Here is a 20,245-nt window from a genome sequence, read left to right as displayed (position 1 = left end):
CCACCAATAATAATTTGTCTTCCAACAATGACCATGTTTTTATTTTCAGTTTTACATCAGGCTGCATCTGCAAACATCAGTTCCAACCATCGAATACAGCTGTGACAGCTACAGTATGTTACTGAATGAGGCTTTGAGATGAAAAGCATAGAGCACACAGTTCTACAGCAGCTTGTATTAAAGGAGCACCATACATTCAAGTGATTAAAGGTCACTGATAGAACCTTTGAAGAGCCGGTTGTTAATAGCAGCAGTTTTATACTTGTTCTAGTAAAAACAGAACCGTTCCCCAATGAAGGCAGCTTTGGTGTATTCGTATGTACAGTATATTATATATTAGTATATATTAGACCTTTAAACGTATTCCAATGGTAAATCCTCATTCAACCATGCTGAAACACCAAACACTTTTACTAATAAATACTGTACATCAGTGTTTCACATCACTTCTAACATCATGGTAACATTAATATGTTGTCCTCTGTAACAAAATGCATCAAAAAAAGGTGCAGCTCCTTCAGAACAGAAATACAAAAATGTACAATTTAAAACAACACCAACACTGTGCTTCTGATGCAGCAAGAAAAGGGACAAACCTGCCAAACGCACAGGAGATTCTTCTCCCATTAAATAAATCCATTAAGGCCCTGCCACCATATTCTAAAGTCAAGAATATTTATATTCTGGGAGCAATAACAAATGTAAAAATCAAAACACTAAAGAAAAACAAAGAAATAAGATATGATAAAAAATATAATATATGTGTGTGATTCTGATTCTATGAAGGAGCCAAAAACAAAAACACACTAAAATACTAGTTTCACTTTTGGTTGCATCCATGGTTTTCATTCTGTTTAGTGACACCGACTTCATCATAACACTGATTATGAAAATAAAAATAAAATTGCTCAATAAAAGTAATCTGAAATGAATAATTCTGTTTTTTTAAATGAGTTTAACATATTTTTTTCTTTGGAAATTATAGAAACACCAATTAAGAAGGAATATAAGTACTTTTAAAAAACAAACAAATACTGCACGTGTTCGGTGGGCCGGGTACCCCGGGTCAGGAAGGTTAGTGAGCCTCCCAGACCCGGTCATCGCCCGCTGAGGCGTTCTGCCTGACTCTCAGAGGGATGCACTCTGGACCCACCGTTCCTCTCGTGCAGGAAGCCGCGCTGTTCGACCGTGCCGCCGAACTGTTGCGGATGCCGTAGCCGAAATAGATGAGGAAACCTTAAAAACGGTGTTGGAGCATTAACGCAAACGCCACAAATCCCTTTGACAACAAACCACAACGAATGTGTCGTACCTGAGAGCATCCAGATGGAGACGCGCACCCAGGCTCCTCTGCTGAGCTGCGTCATCAGGTAAACGTTGACGAGCACACTCGTGACGGGGATGAAGGGCAGCAAAGGGACCTAGCAGAGAGAGGACGTCTGATGAGCGATGACATCACAACCGGCGTCTCAACAGGAACACGCGTCACCTGAAAGCCGAGCTTCTCCCTCCTCTGCGGCTGTCGGCACATGATGACGGTCACAGTCAAACAGAGCACGGAGAGGAAGCAGAGGGCGGACGCCGAGCAGAGCACCAGTCCTACTTCAGAGGCGACGACGCTGAATAAGCACACCAAGACGCCTGAAGGCAGCGAGCAGAGAACGTGCTCAGTTTATGGGCAGCGACTCGTCCTCACAAGTCCAGCGTGCGTCTCACCGAGTGCACACGTGCACATTTTGACCACAAATCCAGTCAGAGGCGTCGGCTCCGCGCTCAGAGGGACAAACAGCTGCCTGGGGGAGAACCCGTTCTCCGGCTGCGCCCCGTCAGCCGACTGCTCGGCGGCGGCACATTCGGTCTCCTCTATAGTCACGGTCAGCGCAGACGCTGCGCTGCTCGGCGTGGGCTGGTACCTGCACAGGGTGGAGACGCCTGAGCCCCTCACGCACACAGCCAGTGTCTCTGTAGAATGAGCTGAGAGCTGCAGCTACCTGAGGACCAGCACGCAGGCAGCCACCATGGTATAGGCCAACAGGGTGCCGATGGACATGAGGGCGACCAGGTCCTTCGTGTCGAACAGGAGAGCCACGACCGCTGCAGGGCGACACGTGCAGCAGCATCAGGGAACGAATCCGGCTGTGCACCACCACTGCCCTCCCACAAGAGGGCGTGTAAGTTACTCACACGACATGAGGCCCGCCACCAACGTGGCGTTCACGGGCGTCCTCCTCGAGCTGACGCGTGCCAGGAACTTGAAGAGCAGCCCATCACGAGCCATAGCGTAGATAATCCGTGGAAGCGGAAACATGGAGCCAAGGAGGCTGTGAGGAAAAGACACAAGGGCCTGAACGTGCCGAATATCATTGAGCTGGTTTATGCTGCAACTGTACAAAGAACTTAGAATAAAACTATACATTTATAAAGAGAACTTTAGGTGTGTGGTTGACTTGTTTATGTTGAAAACACAACTCGAACACTGAAGAGAATCTGCCAAACTTCTCCACTCACTGCACTGGACATGAATCATTCATCCCTTAAAACCACGCAGAGCAATTACACGTCCTCGTGTACGAGAGCCCCGGCAAAAGAGCCTCTCACCTGGTGGACAGGGCGCTCACGGAGCCGACGGCCACCGCGCGAGTGGCCGCCTCCCAGCCCACGTGCTCAAAGGCCGCTGGCAGAGGCCTGCTGCTGTCCAGCGCGTAATAAGGCACCATCAGAGTGGTGGCGGCGGCCACGCCGGCGTACGCCGCGCAGCAGAGGAGGAGCGCAGCCGCGGTGCCGACGGGGACCGCCCTCCGCGGGTCCTCGGCCTCTCCTCCTGGGGAGGAGGCGAGCAGACGGTCAGACGACAGGAGCTCCGCTCGCTCATTGGCCGACGGGCGCCCGCCCACCTGCGGCGGCGATGACGTCGAAGCCCACGAAGGCGTAGAAACAGGTGGCGGCGCCGGAGAGGACGCCGGAGAAGCCGAACGGCATGAATCCACCCGCGCCGAGGCCGCCGTCAGACGGAAGTGGGACCGATGTACTGGAGGGAAAAGGGAAAACATCTGTTTAATTAAAAGACTCTGATTGTGCAGGTTCTTCTCTCCACCCACTTGACGCTGGAGGTCCTGGTGGCGTTAAGGATCTCCTCGGGGTTCAGTCTCCAGTTTTCCAGGTTTCCTTTAACGAAGCCACAGACGACAACGAACAGCAGCACCAGCACGTTGAGGCAGGTGAGTCCTTTATTCACGGCGGACGCCTGCTTCACTCCAAACACCAGGAGACCTGCCACCAGACCAGAACGAGGCAATGAAGCAGCTGGGACCACGGGACCGACCGTTCCCGGGTCCTCCCTGACCGGTCAGCGCGAGGACGATGAGCACGGCGAGCGGGTCGGCGTATTCTGCCAGGACTCGTGGGGCGTTCAGGGGCACGTGCCGCCTGCAGAACCCCTCGATGCTCTTTCCAAAGATCTCATCGACCGCGGCGCTCCATGCTCGGGCCACGCTGGAGCTTCCTGCAGGAGGAGAGACAGTGTCAACGCACACACTACATGTGCAGGAGGTCCTCCCCGTCCTCGCCTGAAGCCTCTCACCGGTAACATAAGACAAGATGAGGTTCCAGCCGGTGATGAAGGCCCACAGCTCTCCAACCGCCACGTAGCTGTAGAGGTACGCAGATCCGGTGCGGGGGACGCGGGCGCCCAACTCCGCGTAGCACAGGCCGGCGAGGACGGACGCCAGGGCGGCGATGCAGAAGGACAGGAGGACGGCCGGCCCAGCGTCGTCCCGGGCAACGGCGCCGGCGAGCACGTAGGCTCCAGCGCCCAGCGTGCTGCCGACGCCCAGCGCCGCCAGGTCCAGCGGGCCCAAGCACCGGGACAGGCGGGCGTCCCCCGCGTCGGCGTCCACCGCCTTCAGCCGCACCAGCTGCTCCCCGAGGCCCCTCAGCGCCGCCAGCGACATCTGGAACTCTGGACCCGGAGCTCGGCCGCAGAACCGGTCCAAGATCCTCTGTCAGTTCACACGGTGTTAGAACACTCAGGTGTCCGGCTCACAAGCGGAACGAGGCCGATATGACGACAGCAGCGGCGAGGGAGCGCTCGCATCCACGGCCGACTCCTGAAGTCATGAATACAAAACATGACCCAGTTTAGGGCAGGAAGACGTCACACATGACCTGATTTAATACAGTAGGTCTGTTCAAACAACGTTCAAATGTTGAATCAATGCACAGGCGATCCATCACCTAAATGAGTCCAAGTCCACTGGGACCAGAAATGTGATGAGACCAACGGGTGGAAGGTACAGGTCCACATTTGAAACAAGGCAAAACCTCCAGCAGTGATGAGCCGGTGGCTTCATGTGTCTGGTGAAGTGTCCACCTGCTCCAACTGGAGGAGGAGGAGGAGGAGGAGGGTGGGCGGGGCCTGTCCGCTCCTCGGCCAATCACAGACCTCCCACACCTGCTCATCACACACTGGCACACGAGGACTCATTCAAAGTGACAGGAATGCTCCAAAGTCACGGGGCAGAAGTCCTCGTGGCCCGGTCCGACTCACGGAGCAAACTGTGAAACGGACGGTTTCCAATATTTAAACAAACCTTTTACACCACCAGGTTACACTGACCCTGTAATAAAAGACAGGACAGCGCTAAACACCACCAACAGCAGCTGCTACGGTTCCCAGTATGTTTCTGACGTCCCTATTTCAAACCTTGTGACACACACCGTGCAGCCAGTGATGACACACGCTGATGCGAATGAGCGAGGCCTGAAGTCGACGTCTCCATTTATACAGTACAGCGCAGGTCCACCTGAGTCAGGCAGACAAAGGCCTGCATCCGTTTTAAATAAACTCTGGTACCCAATTAGCTAACGTGCAGAGAACACACAACTTTTTACCATCCAAGGCAACGTTGTTGTTGATGAGCCCTGCACTGCATCAGACGACCTGACCTCCAGCATCACCCGACCCTCCTGCCTGGGTCAGAACCAGGAGGGAGGGGTCTGTTCCTGTCGTGGTGTCGTCACTCAACAGGTGTGTTGAGTCCAAACGCCCCCTTTTCCCCTCAGCTCCGTTGCCTGAATCTGCAAACATCCGCACAAGCACACGACACTAACGCTGCTCATTAGCGAAGACCTCTGCGCCACATTTCGCTATTTTTTAGCGTTTAGCGTAGAATCATCAGCTTCACTCCCTTCTTAAATTCCAGACCATGTGCAAATGCTTCTTTACGGCAGGACGCGTATGACGAGTCCTTCACCCACGCGACAAACGTCCTTTAGCGTCACACTGACAACGAACTACTTTATGAGGTAGAAAAGAAAAGTCCAATATTCGCACAGACCGTTAAATTCTCACCTTCTTTAAGAGGCCGGTCACTTCAAAGCTGCCGCTCCGCTGCCGCCGCCTCATCAGTCTGAGGCTCAGGTAGGTCGTTAAGGAGGCGGTCGCGCGCACGTGCACGCAGGGGCAGCGTAGCCCACCCACGGACGGTGGTTCCCAGCCTCGACCACCAGATGGCGCTGCTCCCCAACAAATGCCCGTGGGTCTGACCCGGCGACGTCCCTCAGCCTTAAACGTGGCTGCGTACAGTATCAATATGCACACGCTGGTGTCTCCTCCTGCTCCTCCTTCCTTTGTACCCCCCCATCACCACCCCCACCACAGCATAGTCATGGGCTGCTTATGAAGCTGGAACAGTCTCAGTGGGGGAAACCGAGCTGCAACGCTCCACTCGCTGATCTTCCCCGCTGTGACCGTGGAGCAGCAGTACAGAGTCCTGATCCTCTTATTCCGCCTGGATTCTCGATATACGTATAGGCTTTAGCTCGACACCAGGATCCGGGATTATCGATAGACGGGGACTCGACTGTCAGCACAGGCTGCCGGGCACAAAACGGAAGGCTCAGCAGCCAGGAGCGAGCCCCATCGGGCCTGGGATGGAGGCTTCGGGCCCTGGTGACTCCAGCTGCAGACGCTCTTCAAGTGCCAAAGTGCACTCTGGGAAATTTGTTGATGCCATACAGTGGATTTGTGCTCATCCTGTGGGTACGGGGGGACCGAGTCAATGCTGGGAGGGGCTTTGAACTAATGCAGCTCCTGTGGAACAGTGTACGGTACTTATAGGAAACACTTGCTCCCCCTCACTGACCAGATATTGCTGCGTTTTCCTCTTTGGATGAAGTACCTGCACATCCATCCACATTTCTGCTGGATCATTTCCCCTCCCATGACTCCATAACCGCCTTCATAATCGAGCTCCATTGCCTTCGACTCCTATTACTTGACTGGGGTTCTCGGGAGCCGGAGCGCGGATGGGTTTTCATTCAAGCTGTTTAATGAGGACTGAATAGCCAAGCGACACCCAGAGAACGCAGTTAATTACATCGTACAATAGGAAACAAGTGGCACTTTGGGCCCCGCAGATCTGCAGCGCAACCCGGCGCCGTCAGCGTCGTGCATAAGGATGAAAACGGGAGTGAAGCGACAAAAGGAGGAGCAGTGGGCCGGGCCCCCGCCGGACCTGGCGTGGTCCCTCCACACACGGATCTCCCGTCCTCCTCGCCGACGCCACAGCACTTCACTGGGACCGTCTGATTCAGACGTTGATGGTCTTTATCATCGTTTCCATCAGATTAAAAGTGAAGATTCAAATCAGTTTGACCCAGAGGTCCAGGATCCCTCATTGGCAGACTTTGATGCTGACATTGAAGTAATACGTCTTTGGTAGATTTGTTCTCTTTAAAATAGTTACAGAACATAAAGGTCTTTGAGAACTACGACACCTTAGGAACAGCGTGAAGTATTAAACAACCTTCTGGGGTTTTCAGAGACCAGTGTGTAACCTATTCAATGCTTCCTCTGACTCATTTAATAGCAATATAAAGAGAGGTATGAATCTGTGAATTCTGGGCATAATTGCTGTGATGTAAAACGGTGGTTTGAAACTTTAGCAGCCCCCAAATTTTGTGGTCCTCCCATAAAAAATTCAGAGCAGCTTTAGTTATGGAGGACGAAGTCTTACCGTCCTGGAAAAATCCAGCCAGCCAGTCTGAGATCAGGTTCCATACTGTGCCCCAGGCATTCAAACCTGCAGGAGCTGATTGTTCCTGAAAACCACAGGCTATCTCTCTTCAAAAATAACAATGAGGAGTACATGCACTTCTCTTGACTGCTCCTCGCACCCAGGAGAGCAGGAGCAAGCAGCGCTATGTTGTAAGCTGGACTTTACTATTCATAGCGCAGGACGTGCTCGAGGTATAGATTAATACTGGGAGCTACAATGTATAACGTCTAATAGTTCCTCATTGTGACTTTAACAATGGAGGAAAATGGTTCAGCAGGGGTTAAAGAAAGTTTTACTCAATTGAATTCATGCTGATATATTTAAATATTTTCCCAGATATCGAGGGGGCAAAAGGAAGTTGATGCTTAGGGCAGATGCTGTGTATCATCACTTTAAATGTCACCTCAATACCTCAAACACTATTTAACAAATAAACAATTACTCAATGAAAATCCCTGCATCACAAAACAGAGCAGAACATAAAAGGAGACGCTTTGCATCCTGTCTGCAGGAGCGCGCATGGAGACCCCCCCCCCCCCTCCCCCCGACTCGTGTAATCTCATGGGTCAGACAGAAAACATCCTCTTTGTGCATGTCATACCCCCAATTCTCACTGTGACAATATTGGATTCTCCGGGATCCTCCCGCCAGGCATTTATATCCTCACGAGCCGCTCCAGAAATACAAAAAGACAAACTGATACAACAGCGAATGCAGCGCGCGCCTTCGGAGTTCCTCCCGAAACATCCTCGGCTGCGGCACAACATGCGCGGCGCGTCATGCATATTTCATGACAGTCACGTCTACAGGGGTTACGCTCAACAACGCCGAGGCCTGTACAGCTGAGCACCAACATCTGACAACCGCGATGCTGCCGCGTCTCCTGCAGCTGTGGCAGGAAGGTGTTGCTTTAGCTCAGGTGGAACCTTAAGCTGTTTGCACGGGCGTTGCATTACGCTGTTAGACATTTCACTTATTTAGTCCACTCTGTGAACAAATTTGCATGGTAATTGGATTGGACTGCGTCGCATTGTACCGCTTATCCCCCCGTGGCAGCGCAGGAACACTGAGGGCCATTTCTGGAAAAGGCCAGAGGGTTTCGGGGAATTGGGGACGATTTATTTTTGCCATTTGCCTTTATTAAATACTCGACAGCGGAAGGACGCGTTGCGTGAGACATTTCATGTGGCTTCAACACATGCACCTGCGTGCGAGTCCCCACAGACGCCCAGGAGCCAGTTAGCGACCGCGCGCAGCGACATCAGTTCGGGGAAAAGGCGTTTAAGAGATATTACTTTAGAAAACGCAGGCTCGCGAATTAGCGCAGAATGGAATGTGCACCTCGGAGAACCAGCCTCCACAAAAGCCACATCGTGATCTCCCCAAAGTGCTGTGTCTGTGCCACAACTGCCATTAAGACGCCGCTCGTATCCATGCCAGCTCACAAAGACACATAATCGGGTGTAAGTAGCACAAAATGTGGACGCGTAGGAAATGGAAATGCAGGCATTATGGCCTGATGAGTTGTCTTTCATCCTCCTTACATCATGTTGTGGGAATTACTGAGGCCATTGCTCTGTACAGGCCCGTAAAGCATTCATCAGGATCAGAGCTAGAATCCAATCTGTGCAAATGATGTGTTGTAACTAAAAATACATGAACACACGTTGACATTGCCTAGAATACAAACCAACCTAAACAACACAGTTATGAGGTAATGAACGGCGGCAGGAAGGAACCTGGAGCAGCATCGGGACCCAGACCCATCCTCACAGAGCTAACGACACCTGTTAAATGTTTGATCATTTACACAAGGACAGATTTTACTGTATATTAAAGTACACGGTGACCTTTGTACCTTTGTACCCGACTATGAAGGACACTGGAAGCACAAGTGACAGGCTCAGTAATGAGACTTCACACCCAGTTCATCTACATTTTCCTTGTGGCTCGACAGACACTGATTTATTATCATTAGTGATATTGAAAGAAATTTGCCGCAGTAGTTCCAGTGTATCAGACATCGGTTTTACTTTAGAGAACAAATGCAGACAATTCATTTTGGCAGTGGTAAAATGACAATGACACTGGGTCAGATGAGGGATGATTAAACACTCCACTTCTTTCCCACAGCCTTGCTGCTTTAAATTTATGCAGAGCGATCCTCTGTGAGCTTTTCCAGAGGTGGAGAAAGTCATTTTTTGAATGCTTTGGTGTTGCACAAAAAAAAATAAATGTCGTGTTCATGATACTTTTGGCTAAACACAGGAGGATGGTCGTGAATACGAATGGGATTTCTTCAGCTGCAGGGGAGGCAGATCAAAACCAGCCATATGCTACAACACACAGCTTAAATGACAGAGAATCTGCACTAATGCAGTAGGTGTGGATCACAGAGTCGCAGCGTCCATGGCAGTGAATCAAGGCATTAGCTGATTTTCAGGAACGCCTAAATCCGCTCATGTTTTACTTAAAAGAGCATTGTTTTGATAAAACGTGCAGACAATTCAGGAAATTGGACAAAAAACATCCATTTATGTTGCACTAAGGGACCTTCAGAGAGAGGACGGAAACCAAGACAACGCCACACTGGAAATAGATTAATTATAACGATCCCCTGGAAAACAAAACCAAGATGAAAGCCGTCATATGAAACATTGTTATAATGACACTTCGCCTCAACGAGTGAGTTCAGTAGTCACAAAAACACCACCTACACAGGCCCCTATGCCAGCGAGCTGTGTTTGGGCTTGTGTGTTGTAGTTGATCAATAACCGTCTCACAGCTACGGAGCATCGGCGCCGTTCAATCATTGAGCGCGTCGAGGCAAAAGTCACAAAAGTCGGAACTAATTGAAAGAGGCGCGTGTCGCCCGCTTGGTTTTAGGCTGTTTCTGCGTTTTCCTCCCAGGGGAGACGTTTTATAGCGCGTAAGGAGACATGCTGAACACAGACGAGTCTGGGAAACCATCCTCCACCCGGAAACATGAGGTTTCTCTCGGCTACTGTGGGTCGGAGACTGTGCGATTCTGCCAAAATGTGACTTGTGTATCATACAACACGCTGTGAACAACCCAATTTGGTGATTTTATCCCCTTTGCTTTAGCTGCAATTGACTGGCTTAATAACGAGGCTACAAATAAAGACATGAAAGCTCCCTGCGGCTGCATAAACTCCAACATCACAACACATCTGTTTTTGAGGCCCCTGAAAAGTACAGTAATTCAAAGCAGTGTGTTAGTTTGTGCAAATTAGACAGTTTCTTTATGACACAACACGAGCAAACGCATTTAATTAATCATCAGTGATTAAAAACCTGTGCTTTCATTTGCATATACTCTAATACTACATGTATTCACATACCTGAACACACTAAACTGTAACGACACACACATCACTGTAATATATTCCTATTTCTCTGAACTTTCATCACGTCTGAATAAATGCTTCCTGTATTGCTTCCCTCTGTCACAGTTGCCAGTCATGTGTTTCAAATGACGAGCCAAATTCAACAGAGCCTATAAATGGCTCCTGGCTAGTGGTGGATGGACTCTGCAGGGTTTTGAGTTTTAGCATCTAGCTGCTGGTTGTGTTGGACGCTTCCCAAATGGACCAATCTGTGGTAAATAGGGCTACACAGCATCTAAGGTTGCAGATGGCATTTGAAAGCACAGAAGCTCACGCTTTTTCTCTCCCCCTCCCCATTTAGGAAAAAGACTCAAACACAAAACGAGGGTTTAGGTGGTGAGCTAGCTTGACACTTTAAGATGAAGGTGATTGTTAACACTCGGTTTGAGGTTGGAATCCATTCTCGATGCTGGTCTCTGTGGAGATAATCATCCTCTAATAACAGTAATCTATCTCCTCGTTGGCCAGGACAATAGCTGTTCTGCAGGGGATGTAGACCTGGAAGAGAACGAGAAAAAGACAAAGGGGGGAGAGAAAACAGGGAGAGAAGTGAGATGACAATTGATGATTAATGACATTAAGGAGATCACTGATTTGCAGGTTTACTCAGTTTTCAGTTTTGGGACACAGAGGCACTCGGCTGTGCCTCGGCGATGGGGCGCGATCGCTTCTCGCACTCAAGGTCGACGTGACGGCTAAACAAAGTGCAGAAGAAGACGACGGCGGCGGCGAAGAAGAAGAAGAGGGACTTTGAAGAGCAGGGTGGGAGGCGTATTTAGAGGGATATTCAAATCTGAGCAGAAAATAACTCTTCAAACGGAGACGGAGCACAAACACCTCAGCCTTGATCGAAGAGGACTGTCAAGGTTAGAGAGGTATAATCAAAGCGTGACAGCGCTGCAGCTTCGCTCAGACCTCTGGGTGGCACTGGAGTCAGAGAATCCACCGCCGGGCACGCGGCGGACACCGCTTCAATGTGAACCTGTGGAACTGGAGCCCTCAGCGACGGAGAATATGGATCCTGACATGGTCGCCGCTGCAAATGCCTTCATACGGTTCAGACTTATACTAATACCATTACTTCTTAAAGCTTGTATATAAAGGAGACTGGGGGCAGCTCGGGGTCCAGTGTCTGGTCCAAGGCCGCTGTGACATATCGTATAACAGGAGAAGCCTGGAATCGAGCCCCTGATAAATATTACTAAAATAATACCCCGTATTCACAATGTCATTCGGAGGCCACTGTGTGCCATTAGTCACTTCAGATTTATGCCAAAGTAAGAGCCCAGCAGACACAAACCATGTAATATTTCCCAACAGAAACGTAAAAACGGGAGCGGAGCTGTAAACAATTCAATCACCCCGTGAACTCTTTGAGCCACCGCTCGGAATCGGCGGATCTGAGCGCGCGGCGGCTGTGTTTCTTTGCCAACAGTTTGTCGCAGGGGGAGTCGAGCAGCCCGGCGCTCAAACACTGACACAGACATCGGTGACTAATTAAACAGGCGCAGTGGGAGAGCCTCCGCGCGGAATCACCACAGAGGGAAGGGGAAAAAAGCGAAATGAATCACTGCACCTGTTTCCACCAAGCCTACCGCCGCGCTTAACCTAGAGTGTGTCAACAGCTTTTATTTCCACCAAACAGATAGCGATAGTGACAAATTCTGAAATCAATCTGTGAACAAAGAGCAGCAGATAGTCCCAAGTGTTGGCACAGCAATTAGTGGAAGACGCTCCAATTAGCATAACCGCTCAACACAGGAAGGCGCCTCAAATCGAACGCGCGTCGCCAACAGCTAGCGTTGTGCGGTGGCGCGGTTTAGGCCGACCTGCCTCCCATCAGCGGCCAGACGGTACGCGACGCGACACGTGTGAGGCTCAATCAGCAAAACCAGGACGACAGAGCAGCCAACAAACCGTAACGCTGCAAGAGCAATAATATCTTAGAAGGTCAGCAGGTCGCCTGAAATTGGAGACAACCTGATTTTCCGGGCTGAGGTCTGGAGAGGCAGCCTTTTAGAGCGCAGGGAGCTAACGTGCGCGCGCTAATGCTAGCTTTACTCAGGAGACCGACCGCGCGGAGGAACACGACGTTCCAGAAACATGTCCGATTTGATGTCCAGGTGTTTGCCATCTGGGTCTCATTCACAGGTGGCACCATTTGCTTCAACCCTCACAGCTAAAGTACTGTAAATACAGCAGTAGATATAAACTAGAGCAAGGCCACAGGCCCTGAGTTTGGGATCTTAGAAGGTCATCTGAAATGAATGATTGTGCCTTTTAGTCAAACTGGACAGGAACAGGTGCCATTTCCGAATGTATGGGACTGATTATCGTCATGTGAGGAGAAATATTTTTCAAATATGATCTAACAGCCCTGATTAGTGCTCTTTCCAGGGCAACTTACTGTAGTTATGATCTAATTTAAATCACAAGTCCAGTCATGAAGTATTAGTATAAATCCCTGTGGTATCACAGTAGCACTAATTTGGCTGCTGGTGTTTTATGAAGCAACCCTTTGACTGGATTTGTCTGAATATGCCCATAAAGCCTGTGCTGCTTAGTGGTGAGTCATTTGCAGTGGGCGCTCACCCCTTCATCAACACCAACTCAGAAGCCACCTTTCACTTTTTAAGGCAGCAGCCGCTCCTGAACAACAGAGCGTTTGCCAGAGTGATAATGCCTCAATATCAGAGCTGTGGAACTGAATCCGATGAGGACGGAGCGAAGCGGCGCCTGTGCTGCATTAGCGCTAGCGTTAGCCGCGGCTAATTGTTCTTTGTTTTCCACAGATGTGCCGGTATCACCGAGTGGCGCGCTGAAAGGCGTGAACCGGGATCCGGTTTCTGCTCACATCAGGACTGCTGTCCAGCCTCTGGGCTAATACTCCATCTGATCAGTGCTCAGATGCACTAATAAAGGATTCATGAGGCGCTTCACGGGAATATATCATCCGCTAGGTTCGAGTCTCCTGACCCCAGTTATCTGAGCACCATCAGACTCCAGACGTGTCTCTGTTTGGCTCCATTACTCACTTAACAAGGATCAACTCCCTGTTAGTACTGTACTTTCATTCATGCAGCCTGTACTTAAGCCTGGGTAAGATGAGTCTTAACTGACGCCGGTCTGAGGACAAGACTTTCTGTACCACCGTTGCTGAAGGTCTGATGCAAGGTTCAGTCTTGAGGAAGAATTACATTACAATCACACAGATAACTGTGTATTTGTATGAGTATGTAAAGTGTGAAGCAGGATTCACACTGTCACAGCTTTGCTCCGTTAGTTCACACTTCAGCATCAGGCCTTAGATCTTTCTGACTGAAATGTACATCTTTTGATCATTCGCCACAGGCTCGTACGTTTTCTTCACTTTCCTTTGCTTCCTCACTTCAGCTTAATTTCTTTTTGTGAAACTGTCAAAGGAGACAACCCCTTTGATGCTCGCAAAGTTCATCAAAAGACTCTGAAGCCGCTAATTATTCATCAGCGTTTCTCAGTGTTATGTCTTCCACATTAGAACATGCTAAAATGTGAATGTGACTAATGCCAGAACAGGTTCAAAGCAGCTACTGTACATTTGCTCACTTGGGGAATTTCATTATTTGCATGTTTAGCGTTACCTTGCTAAGTGCACTGCAACAACACCAATGTGACATACAGTAATCAGACATCCTAATCACCTACAGCAGAACGCGCGTGTGTGGAGTCTCCTCCAATGCTCCCGTTGAGGACTATTGAGGACAGTTATAACACGTTTTTGATTTGCAGCCTGTTTCAACTCGTCTCATGTTCACAGACATGTAATAAAATGAGTCAAAGAGTTGCTTCTTTTGTAATAACAGACCACACTTTTAATGAAGCGTGTTTGCAAGCGGTCACATCAAGATTTCAACTCATCCGGCCACTACTTCCCTACAGCGCCCTGAATTGTGCTGTACCTAATAAAGTGGCCAGTGAGTGTAGGAGTTTTTAAATGCAGTGGTTGCTGTTTATTCACCACCTACAACCCTGCACTGCAGTTAATCAGTCAACACAACTGGACCGTGCGACCTTTCAGAATAGCGCTGCTCTAAAATTAATATTATTTTAAAAATGAACTTTTCCACAGCCCAACAACTCGGACATTTTTAATAATGACTTGCATAAGATAAAAGCAATTAGGTACAACTTACTGTATGAACACTATTCATAGTTTGGCTTATCGACACATAAAAGCAGCAGCATCCCTTGTGTAGGTCTCTAACCTTACATCGCCATGACAACCACCCTTGTACAGTATAGAACAGGCTGTTTCCAGCCCGTTTGGAAGGAGGCTGCATTTGTTTTATTATTGTTTTTTTTTTAATAGAGAAAGAAGACACTAAAGGAGCTAATGAGATGTCAGACGACAGTCTAGGACCAGACCCTGTAAACGGCAGCAGTGCTCACCACGGTCTGCCAGGACACCGGGACGCTCTCAACTCCGCTGGCTTCATCTAATTACGAGCATCTCAGCGCGAGAGGCGACGCATTCTTGGTGGATATCAAAGTTTATTATGGCCCTGTAACAAGGAAGCTGGGGAACTGACGGATCCATTACAAAGACAGGAGAGAATAAGTTTGCACAGACTTTGAAAGCAACAGTTGTTAAATAAAACATGGATGGTGTGGGCACCTTTTTCCAGCCCCCACAGAGGCCCTTGTCTGATTATTCTTGTCATAACCAGGTAGGAGTGAGGAGGATGTAGGTGGGAAAAAAGGAAGCGTACTTATGCAAGACTAGTCTCACTGCGATGAGGAAGTCTGTGCAGGAGATCCAGTGCAGAAGAGTCCCAGCCCTCCCTCCCCGTCGACTCCTCTCCTCTCACTCCCATTCATTCCCCATTAATCCATGATGGTGCCAACATTAGCAGATGACTTGTTAACTAAACTTCACATTTTGGCCGAGAGGGACGTGGGTGAAGCAGCAGTGTTTGAATTAATAAGAGCTAGAAAAGATTTAAGGGAATGTGGAATTCGGGTCCTTAACTGATGAAACCTATGCTAATACGACGGAGGATCACTGTCTGCATGAAAGAGGAAGCGGCGTCTTAACCTGGGATGACAGAATCTTTAATAATGTCGAAGCGTCGCTCTTAATAGCGCTGCAAGTTCTGGCGAACGCGCCTTTGACGCGTTCAAGTGCTCCGTCCAACTTTTAATACAGGACATCATCCTCTATCTATTAGCTGCAACACTTTTAGTATCGATCTGAGGAGGGTCAGGTTGAGTTCAGATAAACAAACTCCTCATCAGGTGCTGTGTCAACTCTGGTACTTACTGGAGCAGCTTAAGTGTACTGCCTCAAGATGTTTATTATTTTACTAAACAAACTGGAAAAAAAACCACAGGAGATGATGAGACTGTGGAGACCACTTCACAGACATCACTGCCCTCACATATTAATTGGATTCATTAACATAAGATCTAACACATGCAATCAGCCAAGTTACAGTTGGAGTGTTTGGGTATCTGTGCTGATCCTCACTAATTCATCCCTGACCTTATTCATAAACATCTTATTGCCTTTCAGCATTTTAATCAAGAAAAAAATATTAAATCTGGAGGAAAAAAAAAGGAGTCGAACGTGAAAGATCCTCGAGCTTTAAAATGCGCATCGGTGTTTCTTGCTGTATTTCAAGAATCAACCTATTTCACGCTATTAGCCCTAAGCGGTGCACATGATGGAGGCCCAGCGGTTTGTTCTTCCGGATATTTTTCTCCCTCTCTGTGACGCCGCGCGAGCTTAACATGAAAAGGTGAGTTCTAACACCATGAATAATGCACATTGTCTCCCAGTAATAAAAAAATAAAAAATAAAAAAAGGCAGCGGATGCGAGATTCACGCGACGCTCAGTAACTCCGGGAAAACAGCGAAGCGCGAGAGCATCAAGTGTGCTTAAAAAAAACAAAAGGATTACTGGCGCACAGCGGATGCCGTCCCCCGACAGACGAGTGTCACTTTTGATCATTTTCCAGATTTCTGCATTAAAAGCTCATCATATTAGTGAAGAGGATACTGAATTATGGAGCAGCAGTTACGCAGAGGCCCCAGAAAAGGGAGACCGAGGCTTTTTAGCCGACTTCCTTCAAAACAACACACTTAAACCTCATTAGAAAGATCCTCTCCTTCAACTTCATTTTACACTAATTAAACAGATCTGTGAAATCAGATATTAACAAAAACACACTAATACAGAGTCTTTCAAATCATTTTGTTAGAATAATGTTTTGTAAAGATAATCTGAAAAACAACTAAGAGTAAGATAAAAGTTTTGGCCCCTTCTTTTCTTTTTCCGAGATATTTTCGGAGCCGTCTCATCAACACCCACACCTCCCTTTGACGTTTTACAGCTGTGAGCAGCTCCTCCATTACGTAAAGTACATGCACGGCATTGTGGGACAATGGCATCCATCAACAGCGCTCTCAAAAATCATTTAGTATGCATGCTGACATTTCTGAGTACACTTAATTTTGTAACTTTTCCCGTATGAATGTACAACGCGCTGTGAAGCACGCGGCATTAGTATGCAGAGTGGGACGGTGACACAGCATAGGCTGCCGCACAAGTGGACAACTGGCCCTGGACTTATAACTGGAGTACACGTGATATTTAGGATCCAGGGATTTTTAACAAAAGACTACCTTTGATGAGTCAAAAGTGGGGTGTTGAAAATATTTACCTTCATGGAGTTGGAGCGGCCGTTGAAGGGCTGCGGCTCAGTGAAGAAGTCGGTGTTGTGGTCCAGCCGTCCGTGACCTCCATACAGAACCTCATCTGAATCCAGCTTGATTCTATATCTGGCAAAGATTGAAGTTAAGGCACAAGAGAGGAGGGAAGCTAGATTATAAGATCTGAGGCCTAAGAAGCACTAGAGAGGGTTTTATCACTAGTGCTTTTAGCGCGCAGGCTCGGTTGAGCGGCGCTCATCTGGTTTATACTCATCGAAATCCTCCCATCCATCAGCATTCAGCTCCCCAAAGTGACAGCGCCGGGCTCAAAAAGACAAAGACGAAGCTGCCGGAAATTAACATAATAGAAAAGTGATTCAGTCGTGGTGCAAGCATCCACCCCGTCTGTCTAATTTATCTAATTCTCTGCATAAACACTGGATCCAAGTGATCCAAATGAGGGACAACAGCTACACACAAAGTGTTGACTTCTGCTTTAGGAGACTTCATCGTTGCACAGCCCTGAACCAGAGGAATAATTAGGCTTTAACACATGAATCAAGGGAAAACGAGTCAACGTCACTTAAAGCAAACCAGTGCAAATCAGGTGTTCAACCCCCTGATTGAAGTTGGAATTCAGTGGAGGCGCCAGTGGTGCCGGCATCACAGGCCGACGCGTGGAGACAACCCACCATCCAGCTCACACTGAGGAAGAACTGAGGCGGAAACAGGTTTCATCAGATGGAACATGTTAATCACACCCTCCAACCACGGCTGCAGCACACATTCACCTTTCCTCCAACTTCAGCATCACATCTATTAAAGCATTCACACTCCCTTTCAAACCAGGAAAATACAGTACTTTTGGATGCGACAGCAAAATTGTTAAATCATTTAAATTGTTAAGAACGCTCCAGATTCAAGCAGGTTTCACCTTCTTCTGCAGTTCTCATCTTGTTGATGTAAAATCAGTCAAGGTTGTTATCAAGCTCAGATTAAAATATGTAGGACATTTTAAAACTGCCTCTAAATCTTGAAACATTTGGCCTCTCTCTCGTGAACGTGGATGCAGGGCATCATGAAAACACAACATGCTTGATGCTGAAAACGCGCACAGCAAATCCCAGCTCCCTGGCAAACCTCTGGAAGCCACAACCGGCACAAATTGATAGTTGGAGGCTTTGAGCGATTACGTCTTTGTTAGCGGCTACAGATGGCTGCAACATCAGCCTGCAGTTCAGCTGTAAAGTATTGTAATCAATACAGTCTGTGTGCATAAGGGGGGAGATTTAAGAACACAATCAATTTTGCCCAATGAGCAGAAAGAGGAGCCGGCAGTCCAGCGTTTGATGATTAGAGCCGTTGATGACCTGAAAACAATCTGGCCGTGACCGTGATTGCGGAGCCAGACACCACTTAGTTTCTCCATCAGCTTGTCGTTCCTTCAGGCTTTATGAAAGTAATCGCTCCCCGGCGAGAGAGGAGTGGAGCCGACAGAGAGAGTGCGTGCACATCTGAGGAATGTGTCGTGGCCTTGTAAGCGTTCTAAATAGCGCGTCTCGCCTCTTTTCAGAGCCCACTTTCTCCCCGGCTTTCTGCTCAGCCGGTGCATGTTACATCAGAGTGGAAGAAATAGTGGAAGCGGTGTCTGTCACAGAGGAATAAGAGGCGGCTCGGCCCGAGCGGCAGCTGAAACTCATAGGAGCTGAAGTAAAGCGGGACCCTTACAGGCTATTCCTTTCAAAATAAGGCGAAGTGCTTCACTTTTTATGAGGAGTTTGACACCTGCAGGGCGGCTCGACAGCCGCCACCAGGTTTTTAAACTCGTATGCTTTGTTTTGTTGTTTAGGAAGATGCAGCCAAGACGCAAGTTTGTCTCAATACAGACTCCAATTTTGAGCCTTTTAATTCAATGAAACAAACTCTATATATCTGCGCAATATTATATTTCATTAATAGAATGAAGAATGAAAAGTCAAATGTTTACACATATTAACTACTACAGAAGGATAGAAACTTATTATTATTATTATTATTATTATTATTATTATTATTATTATTATTATTATATCAGAAGGAAGGGCCAAATAAATAATGTGGAACAAACTTTCTTTGCACCAACAATATTAAGGTTCGGGTTTTGACACATTTCTGCTTTCAGAAGAGTCTGAAAAAAAGTCTCTCTCTCTTTTTTGGTTGAACTTAAAACCTGGGAATGCAAGGATCAAATAAATGTGCAGCACCTGACGATGCTCCAGGAAACTACAGCAAACTAGTCAAGCTGAGAGAAACCCAATTCTGGTTAAATATTGATATACGTTATTATCTTTTCATGGGCGTCTATGACTGTGACTGTGGAGGACCTGTTGGAGTTTATCATAGGCTACGAATGATGAGAGAAAACACTGACTTACTGCAAGTTATGAACCGGAGCATCGTTTATTGTCTAATACTAAATACAGTGTAATGAGATTCACCTCCTCGCGCCTTGTGTCTTTTTTGAGGCAAACGTAGAAGAGATTTATTTTAACCTACTGATCGTCTTCTTATGGCTCTTGCTTCGACAGATTCCACTACTGAGAGTCAGCGCGTTCCCATATCTCAGGAATGACTTTGTTTTGAAAGCGGCGCGTTATCCAAATCGAGACAAATGAACACTTGAACCAAAGTAGCTCATCTAGAGCACTCCAAGACAAACCGTGGAGCGAGAGATTAAGCCAGCAGATGGATGAGGATGACTGGAGGATATCTGGTGGAGTTACAAGCTAATGGGATCCCACGCAGAGGGAAGTGATGCAAATGTGCTTATGAGATCTATCTTGATCGTGTCTTACAGCAGGTTGTTGAGAACGGAGGGAAAAAGACATAAATAAATCCATATTTTCCTTTTTATTGTAGATGATATCAGTAACTTATTGTCACCCTCAGCACTGCGTATTTTACTCAAACAAAACTCTAGTTAGTTGGTGTCACTGCACCCGTAGTTGAATTATTTCAAATGGCATTCAAGGAGCGATCCAGACGGAGAAGGAGAATGATGACCCGACACAATCTCGGCTGCCTATTGGCACCGTGTAAATCAAAGACCA

The 20,245-nt window shown here is 48.0% G+C and overlaps 2 protein-coding genes across 2 annotated transcripts in view; both read right to left on the bottom strand.

Annotated features, from left to right (window-relative positions):
- Nucleotides 1–13: 13 nt before the first annotated feature.
- On the bottom strand, nucleotides 14–7,563 carry LOC114867954 (high affinity cationic amino acid transporter 1-like). Its single transcript, XM_029171149.3, has 12 exons — nucleotides 5,351–7,563; nucleotides 3,581–4,106; nucleotides 3,344–3,502; nucleotides 3,099–3,270; nucleotides 2,895–3,028; nucleotides 2,599–2,821; nucleotides 2,185–2,321; nucleotides 1,992–2,094; nucleotides 1,717–1,913; nucleotides 1,490–1,641; nucleotides 1,313–1,421; nucleotides 14–1,236 (listed from the first exon to the last, which is right to left on the bottom strand). Exons 2-12 carry the CDS (start codon nucleotides 3,948–3,950, stop codon nucleotides 1,076–1,078), a joined length of 1,917 nt encoding a protein of 638 aa, XP_029026982.1. The 5' UTR covers nucleotides 3,951–4,106; nucleotides 5,351–7,563; the 3' UTR covers nucleotides 14–1,075.
- Nucleotides 7,564–8,991: 1,428 nt separating this feature from the next.
- Nucleotides 8,992–20,245, bottom strand: part of gbe1b (glucan (1,4-alpha-), branching enzyme 1b) — a 51,865-nt gene continuing 40,611 nt past the window's right edge. Inside the window, exons 15-16 of the mRNA XM_029171146.3 lie at nucleotides 17,168–17,285; nucleotides 8,992–10,963 (exon numbers count right to left, since the gene is read on the bottom strand). Of these exons, the coding sequence (XP_029026979.1) occupies nucleotides 10,901–10,963; nucleotides 17,168–17,285 (181 nt within the window). The 3' untranslated portion in view covers nucleotides 8,992–10,900. The remainder of the gene's footprint in view (nucleotides 10,964–17,167; nucleotides 17,286–20,245) is intronic.

This window comes from Betta splendens, chromosome 13 (genome assembly GCF_900634795.4).
Source record: "Betta splendens chromosome 13, fBetSpl5.4, whole genome shotgun sequence".
Lineage (NCBI taxonomy): Eukaryota > Metazoa > Chordata > Actinopteri > Anabantiformes > Osphronemidae > Betta > Betta splendens.
Note: the sequence above shows the minus strand (reverse complement) of the source record. Positions and strands in the feature narration are given on the sequence as shown.

What these genes read in the sequence shown, in the direction of transcription:
- LOC114867954 (XM_029171149.3), bottom strand. Translation starts at nt 3,950, where the DNA reads ATGTCGCTGGCGGCGCTGAGGGGCCTCGGGGAGCAGCTGGTGCGGCTG. An exon ending in CATCGTCCTCGCGCTGACCG is followed by an intron (nt 3,271 to 3,343) that starts GTCAGGGAGGAC and finishes GTCTGGTGGCAG; the next exon opens with GTCTCCTGGTGTTTGGAGTG. An exon ending in GGGAGAAGCTCGGCTTTCAG is followed by an intron (nt 1,422 to 1,489) that starts GTGACGCGTGTT and finishes TCTCTCTGCTAG; the next exon opens with GTCCCTTTGCTGCCCTTCAT.